General features: G+C 29.4%; 1 protein-coding gene across 1 annotated transcript; it reads left to right on the forward strand.

Annotated features, from left to right (window-relative positions):
• The first annotated feature begins 7498 nt into the window (after nt 1–7498).
• LOC119672935 lies at nt 7499–8128 on the forward strand. The gene is made up of 2 exons (XM_038084108.1): nt 7499–7839; nt 7919–8128. The coding sequence occupies exons 1-2, from the start codon at nt 7634–7636 to the stop codon at nt 8064–8066; spliced, it is 354 nt and encodes a 117-aa protein (XP_037940036.1). The 5' UTR covers nt 7499–7633; the 3' UTR covers nt 8067–8128.
• Nucleotides 8129–9472: the final 1344 nt, after the last annotated feature.

The following is a 9472-nucleotide window of genomic DNA, read 5'->3' on the forward strand; positions in this document are numbered from 1 at the left end:
TTGAAAAATAAATTATTTTTTTGGTATATTTAAATTATGGACACTAGAGCAGGGTTAACAATTTTTAGACATTTTTATGTCTTTTAGCTATATAACTTTAAAATATCTAATATATGAATCACTTAATTAATTTCACTTTTTTTTTGCAATAGTCTATGTAACTTAGTTTACTTGAAATTAGTTATTATTAGTATAACAGCATTTCTTATAGGTAACATTTATACGTTATAGTTTTAAGGCAGTAATTAGTAGGGCTACTTACGACTATGAATATTAAAAACAAATTAAAAAATATTTAAAATAAATATTACCAGGAGTAGTACATTTGAAGCTGAGTCAAGGTTTGAATAGAGTTTTTACTAATTGTAAAATTATTGAAGTTACTTTTGTACTGGTACTTTCTTGCATAGTCATCTATTTTAGTAGATTTAAAAATATTTATTGATGCTTTTCCCAATGTTTTTATAAAGAAATTTAAATAATGTCTATTTTAATGGTTGTGACATAAACCTTATTAGATGATTATATTATATACATTGGTATACTTTATATAAGTATGCTAAATAAGCCATATTATTCGGATTCCTTATGTAACATAACATACATTATATTGTATTAAATCATTTATTTTTAATGATAATAATATTAAAAATTTCAATAATGTATTATTATTTATAATATATTGTATTAAACACTATACATTCTTGCTAAAGGAGTAATTCTTTTTTTATTCAATAAGAAAACATTTGAATATCGCTGACAAATGACATTATCTCAGTGATCAAATTACATCACCAAAATGTGAAAATACATGCCCGAGAAGTTTCTCGGGAAGCAAAGCCAAAAGAGGACATCCTGTGTGACTTTTGTCACTGTTCTGCGGCAACCATATATCTTTCACAACTATGCCTTTATTTTCTTATAGCCTCATATCCAAGTCAAAAAGAATTAGTAAACATAAGGATGTAGTGAGTTTGATGGTTTACGTCAAACGCTCGTTATTTTTAAGACGAGCTATGAGAGCTGAAGACTGGTTCAGTAAACTTGCACACGTATTACTTAATATCGATTAAGTACAATTCAGCAATAGTAATAAATTAACAAATAGTTAAGATTGTACTACTCATAACCAATAAAAGATGTTTTAAAAAAAACTTTTTTTTTAGATACTCGGAGTTTTATATGGTTTTATATGGACATATATGGTTTCATATGTCCATCAAGCGATAAAAGAGTCTCATTAAAAAATTTGATGTGATAGAACGTCAAACAAACGTTGTGGTTTAAGCACAATTTAAACACATTAAACGGTTGTTAAACGATTCATATTGTAAAATGGGAAACCTTGAACTAAACATATGATGTAATGGATGAAAGCATTGCCAAATCAGGAGTACGAAATGGGTAAGTGCGTTGACTTCTTCACCTGGGTGCATTATTTTATTATTAAAAATTAATATTAAATATGTAGATAATGTAGATAATAGATAATAAAAATATGCCTAGATTTTAAAAAGCTGTAAACATTTTGTATATATGAGATGTTTTTTCATTACTTTTTTTTTGATCCCAGAAGACAGAAGCACTATAAATGAACATATATTTATATATAATATATTGCTATATACGTAGTTAAAAAAATTGACAAGAATACAAATATACCCAACTAAAAGACATCAAAATAAATTATCTCCCATTAAAATATTAATATTTAAAATTCATGAAATTAACAAAAATAAAATTAGACTCATAATATAATCTATTAGTCTCCGGCAAAAACTATTATAATAAGAAATTCAATTTATTTAATTGACCGCAATCGAGTATTTTCATCCATTGGAATTGAAGTTGTGGATTTGTTAGAATTTGCTTAATCACTGCCTTGACATTTAGTGCAAATTCAAGAATAAAACAAATCTCAATTTTCGAGGAAGAACTTAAAGTTAATTAGGTTTAATCAAATATAATAAATATTTTTGCTGTGAAGAATTTGAATTTTTTTATAAAAGAATTTGCATAAATGGCAAATGATATCGAAAAAAAAAATTAGAAAAAATTTATTAAAAATCATGTTACATTTTATTTCCAAAGTGCAAATCTTAAATATCAAATAGTTTTGCCCAAACCAAAAGTTCAATTCTTCTGAAACCGGATTAGAAGAACCAAGAAAATAGTGTGTGGTGACTGCCACAGCACAAGGTAAAATTAGAGGCGACCGTCTGTAGTTAAATCGTGCAGGAAGGTACAACTATTGTGCGGAAGAATAAAATATTTAAATGAGCAAATCTGCCAATCCATAAATTGTGATTGGAAAAAAAATTACAAGGTTACGAAAAAAAGTTCTTGAAAATCATCAACCCGAAATTATAATAATAGTAATTCATAAAGTGTAAAACTTTTTAAATAAATTTTGGTTATATGAGTTAAAAATTTGATGTTTAATAAGAATTTACAGTGAAGAAATATTATAATCTTCTTCACGATTTTCCCCACTATTTTGCTCTATTGGTCTCTTTTTTGACATCCAGAGTATGTTTATCATCCTATATTTCTGGTTTACATAAATATTTTATAGTTCATAATTCTAGTGGTGTATGTTTGTAGTCCACAATCATTTACTGGACCTGGTTGCCCTCCAGTCTTAGTAGCTCAACAATCCATTTTAACTTTTGAGTTTTAATGGATTTACGACAATATCTTCGATTTTAGTTGACACTAACTTAGTGTAGTTTTTAATTAAGAAGTCTTAACATTTGATTTGTGTATTGAAAAAATAAATACTCAAGATGATGCGTTTAAAAACTATTAATACTTTGATACTTCGAGTCCGAGACCAGTGGTCTTATAAACATTTTCTACATTCTTCGCTTTAATTTATTAATAAGACCTTGTTCTTAAGATTTATAAGGACAAGGTTAGCTTTGTGTGCAGCTAATAAGCGATCCTGTATGCATTCTTTTTATTTTTTGTCATTAGTTGTCAGTAACTTAAGGTATACAAATTTTTCTGCTGTTTGGAACCCATATTTTCCAACTTGAGAGTTCTGCTAGTTCTGTCTATTGATGTGACATCCCTGTTTTGTTTAAAATATAACAGAACGGATACTGGCAAATCATTCTTTTGTCTTTTGTATTTTCATAAGCGGAGCTTGAAGTATTCTTGAAATATCAATCCAATTTGCTGATTAGTTTTAATAGAAAGTTCTCCATATATATTAGAATTTCTGACCTCTCGAGGTCAAAGAAGATGCAGAGTTTATGCTGAAATTGCGTTTTTGTCTATGCATGGTGTTTAAAATTAACTTCTTATAATGAAGGTTCTATATTCACATTATATGCTTCTGATGGATCTCAGCAAAAAAGTAGGAAAAATGGATATTTTAATGGTAATAGTTTATGTGTCTGCTGAAATTTAGCAAGATACTAAGTAGTAGAAAAATAATGGAGATTCTACGCTGCTAATCTATATGCCTGATGGAATTTAATAAGGAGCCAATGATGGTTCAGTACCAATAATTTATCTTCTGATGAAACTCAGCAAGAAATAAAGAAGGATGGATATGAGAGAAGATACGAAGCAAAAAATAGAAAAAGAATAGATTTTTAGGTTAATAATCTGTTTCTAATTGAATTTAGCATGATGTACAAGTGAATGGAAATTTTGTGTTACCAATCGATATTCCTGGTGGAATTCAGTAAATAATAAGAGACAAACTAACAATCTTCATATGTCCCTGATGAAATAAGGCGACATATAATGTCAACATAAAAGTTAATCTTAAGGGATATTAACCTGTTCAAGATGTCATTTGCTCATTCATTTGTGCATATTTTTTTTCTGTTATTGTTGAAAGTTTTTTATTACACTTTAAGAAATTTTTTTTAATCACTTTTCATTTTCAAATGAACATCATATTCCATGTTAGTTAGTTAGACATAATTTACTTTAATCGCTACACAGTACCTAATAAATTTATAATTTGTAACAAATACCTGAAAGCGTGCAATCGTCAGACCGCGTAAAATTTATTCAATGATATCAATTTTCTTTGCATTTTCCAAAAGGTAAGAGGCGAGAAGATACTCCGCCGACTTTGAGTTTCAATGGTCATATCAACTTGACATTGCAGCAAACCTGCAAATGTGGTAAGGAAGTGGAAAAATAAATAAAAAAAAAAAACGAAAAATTAACTTGTAATATAAAAAATTATTCCACTTAATAATTTCATGACGCAATCTCGTCAGGTTAATATAAAATATTTCCACACAGAGAAACGTGATAGCAGTGAAAGTTTCTATGGGGAGAAAAATTAACGCTTTTCGGAAATTATGAAACATTTGCATTGTCTCAACTTTGGAGTTTGGAGTTTAAGAAATTGAAATATTTATAAACGAACCTAAATTGCTTCTTTTCAAAAATCCGCTTCCTATTTCACACTCAAACGCTGTGAACATTTTTCAGAGGTTTTTTTCTTGTAGGCTTTCAAGCAAATCGAGTCATCCAATTAGTAAACAAAATTTGAATAAATTCATCTTCTTCGAATTCTTCTCTAATGTGAGGCGGAGTGGTATGTATGCGATGTGGCATAAGCCCTTTAATTTGAATTAATTATTTTCAATTGAATATTGGAGCAACTGCATTGCACGGGAAATGCCGTGCAAAGTTCAAGGCAGAAAAAGTCTACATAAATATCATTTTATAATGGCCAATTAAGCATAATGCATATTTACACAGAAAGTGAGAGGTTAAAAATTTTCATAACGTTTTATTCAGTTAAACTCTGTGGTATTAAACGTTGACTCGCAGCCATAATTTACGAAGTACAAGTGCATAGATACACTGCGATCCAATGCGATATGCTGAAGGCACGGCATTTCTTTGGTTGGCGAGGCGAGTATGTATTTCATGTACTGTAACGGAAGCACAATGGTTGAGGTTGTGAAGAAATTACCGCAATCGAATGAGAGGAAGGTTTACCAGACACAATTTTTAATAATACTTATCATTATAATTATTATCGAATGTTTGATTTTTAATGTTAATAATGCACTTTCATGTGTTTCATTGTCTTCATTTTCAGAAGCGTGTAACATAAGGTGAAAGGTTTAGGCTGAGACCCAAATTATAACACAGAGCATGTTTTTAGGCCGTTATGTAATTTGAATACTTTTACTACATGCAAAAGATTTGTAGGATGTAGAAGAATGAAAATAAAATCTTTGATAAAGTTATTTCCTTAATATAAATCAAAATTTCTCTTACTAAATTGTCAGCTGTAAGCATTTTCATAATATGAGTACTTACACCAGTAGTTCCCAAATGATGGTCCACGAGATGCTTAAAAACGGTCCATGAATCAAATTGAACAGGTCAAAATTGAACCGATTAAAAAATACATAAAGGATAGAGCCATGAAATTATTTGCGAAAACTGACAGACTTACCAACACCGCGTTATTGAATCTCAAAATGGTTACAGGCTCCTCGGGGAGGTATGCAGATCTGAGGTCAATTATTGCTTAGTCTGATGAAGTGATAAACAATAATCCAATCAAGGCGTAAGAGGGGTTTTGAATATACCTCGAGTTAATAGAGAGTAAAAGTGCTAAAGTGCACTGGCTTGAATAGCTTCAACATAATAGGTATGGGTTTGTCCACCAAGACCTCACTTGTTAGAAAATAAGCACTAAAAATATCCAAGTACTTATATATCTATTTTATAGCTTATGTAGTGTATCTATATACTTATAAAATTTATTATGCACTATACCAGAGATGCATAAAGCATATTAAAATAATCATACAGTTTATCATTCTTAAACTTTGTGGTCCCTATTAATCATAGTAGTCCTTAGTCAAAAAAAGGTTAGATAACACCCACTTACCCAGATAATTTCGTATGTAGTTAGAGTTCAACGTCATATTAGAATAACGTTCCTCAGACCAAATTCATCTTACATAAAATCGGAATTTATATAAAAAGTTAACGTTTTGCGATTTGCTCTCTAAATGTATATGAATTGCAGTCTGACTTAATTTTCCCGGTGTATGCACTCGTTACACACAGATGTATTTGTTTGTAGACCTCGCTGAATAAACAGTATATTGTACAAAGACTAGCCAGACTGCAAACATCAGCATATGTGGCAGCAACAGTGGTATTGAAGTCATGATCCACAAAAGCACTCAATATTATACTTCATTTAGTTTCCATTGATATTTAATTCGAACAACCAGATACTCTCAATGCACAAAGGCTTGAAGATCTGCACTGTGGGAACACTTTCATGATGGTAATATTTTATCAATATATTCGAGTGGAAGTTGTAACAAACAAATATTTGAAACGTGAACAAAAATATTGGGCTAAATTAATTCACGTTTTCAACTGACCACTATATGTTATTTGTATTAAAAATTTTATGGAAGAAATATTGTACTACGTCTATTTAAACATTTCTATTTTCTATAGGTGTATAGGTCTATAGGTGTTTTTCAGTTATAGAAAACAGAAGCAATAAAGATAAATTCTTTAAAAGCCTATAATACTTCTATAGCCAATCGAGAACGAGATACCATAGATTCCTTTCTACAAATAAATAGTACAGGTTATTCAAAGATCAGAAATGTACGAAAAAAGTTACCTATTATTAAATAGCCAATAAAAGTTACTTTATAAGATACGAGTAACATATCATTATATCATTGATAAAACATTGGGTGCAGTTTTCAAAAAACAAACCCTATAATCGTGTAATGTGATAACACTGTAAAGTGTCTACAACAAAATACATACCGAGGTCGTTACACAAGACCGTGAATGCCCATATTAATAAAAAAAAACCTAAATAGGATATTAAATAATTGCTTCCTCGTGATTGGAACGCGATTGACACTCCAATGAAATTTAATTATTCACCAATAACACTACTTCTATAACTGATTCTTTAATTCGTCATCTTTTTTATCTGTCAAGACAACTCACTTGCTTAAAAAACCATCGCTTAAGTCAATGAATTGCAAATCGCTGAAACAATCTACTCATTCATCATATATAGCTCCATGTGACTTTTAACGTTTCCGATACTTCAAAAAATAATTTCATTTAAAACGGTGTTTATGTGACGCAAATGTATAGAGTCATTTAGTGGAGAACTTCCGAAAACCACATTACAGAGATGGGATCCAAAAATTGAAGAATCAATGAAAAAGTATATTGCCGTTGAAAGAGATTAATAAATTTAATTTTGCTCTATGACAAAAATTTATTTCGAATAGAAATATAAACTTCAATGTTATTTCTTAATAAATTAAAAATAAAAAAAAATAAATTTAAAAAAGTAGAAAATGTATAGCTGGTTAAAGTTACGGTTTTAATTCCAGAAAAAAAAAGTATTCCTTTATTCTAAAATGTTCAATTCTAAATAGACTTTTCATTGGATATGTAAATATTATTATTTACTATTCTCATTCCTTACAGGAATGAAAATCTACAAAGAAAATGTTGATAACTAAGCAACCAATGCATAAACAATTCAATAACTAAAGGATTATAAAATAAATCAATTTAAATTAAAACAAACATATTTTTTTAAGGACGAAATAAGAAGGCTTCACCTGATTTGAGCCCAACAATGGAGGAAGAAGAAAAGAAGAAGTATACTTTGGAAAGTTTATATTATCTATATTGTAATTCTGTAGTTAAGTACTCAATGGAAGTGGATAATACCGTCTATGACAAGATTTTGTTATCGCAAATTGATAGCTGGCTTGCTCAAGCAAAGTTGTTAAGAACTTATTTTACCCTAACTGAAACAGGAATGATTTACATGAAGTTTAAGTAATTTTCATCTCCCTCTCTTTCTCCCTCTCTCTCACATAGATTTATTTAATATAACTGAAATTTTATATTTTAAAAGGCGTTGGCGTATTGACTATGAAGAATTTTTGGAGTTCTTACAATTTCTATGTGAAAAAACGACTAAAATAACTATCGATGATGTTAAAAAGTTACTACTTGAGGCTGGTATTCCTGAAGGCAGATCTGAAATTGTTTACGTGAAATAAGTCAACAGTAAAAAAAAATTTTATGTTCACATTACATATATAAGAATACTTCCAATATTATTTATATATTTTAATAAATATTTACAATGGAACACATTGACACCGCATAAAATAATTATTTTTATTTAATTTTTTAAATTCACCAACAACATTCATAGACTGAATTTTCCAAGATTGGTCGGGTCTACGTCTACGACCAAGTGCCGTTCGACATCTCACAAAAAGACTGCGCAAGCAGGTCCAAGCGGGTAAGAACAGCATTTCTTAACCAGTTTTATACATTCATACTATAAATTATCTTTATGTAAATAATTGGTAGGTTAGCATTATTATTAAATAATAGGCTATAAATATATCCCGACGTAAAAGATCTATTATGCGCCTAAAAGCCAAACCAAAACAAATTTTAGAGTTTTTATAATTCTCGTAATTGCTGTGTAATTGCTTACTTGATTTCCGACTAAGATCCGGCTTCCAAGTTAATCAAGTCTACGTTTAGCCGCCGCTGAGTAGTTGCATTAGAACATGTTCTGATGTTTTCTTCTTATCATGCTAGAGTCGACAGGAATTACTTTCTACCGCACCTATATTCTTCATATATTCAGCAAATAATAATAGCTGTCAATGACTATATCGCAAATAGTAGATAAAAAGAAAATCTCAATTACTAAGCGGAAGAGCGTTCAGCGTTTTAAAATCTATTTAAAATTGTCACCAGTGAGGTTAGGCATACTTATGTCCAATGACGGCCCGTTCCGATATTTATTTGGACTAAAATGTTTACCCTAAGTTTTAGTCCTAAGTTTTCTTCTACACCATAGCATGTATTCAGTTAGTTTATTTGTAATAGTTATAGTTTATAGTTATAATATAAACATATATATATATATAAAATTCCTACATTCAAGTATATAACTACTGACTTACCGGATTAAATTGGTATGTGGCAAATGATAACTTCATCTTCCAAAGTAATGATTTACAGATTTCCAGTGGTGCACTCGCTTCAGTGTTATATGTATATACTTCTAGAACTAAGTTATACATTAATATGAGCTAAGTTCTATATGCTTTGAATTTAAATCAGCGTACGTGATCGAATGGGTACTATATATTTGATGGGTGAACAAATAACTTCTTTGGTTCAAGATGCGATCTAATCTGCCTTATTTGAACTTTTGTGAAGAGTAGTAATTTCTTGTACAAAAATTTAAAATCGTTCAGGTGAATTTATACGTCTATGTAAATCGGCGACTATATTTATGTACTTAGACTTTGACATATATGTTAAGAATAAGAAATTATTTATTAGAGTTATGACTCCTTTTCTGAACCAAAAAAATTTATTTAAAAAATCACATATAGAATCTGTTATAGAATCTAAAATAAATAAAATAAAAATATAA

Source organism: Teleopsis dalmanni, chromosome 1 (genome assembly GCF_002237135.1).
Source record: "Teleopsis dalmanni isolate 2A chromosome 1, ASM223713v2, whole genome shotgun sequence".
Taxonomy (NCBI): domain Eukaryota; kingdom Metazoa; phylum Arthropoda; class Insecta; order Diptera; family Diopsidae; genus Teleopsis; species Teleopsis dalmanni.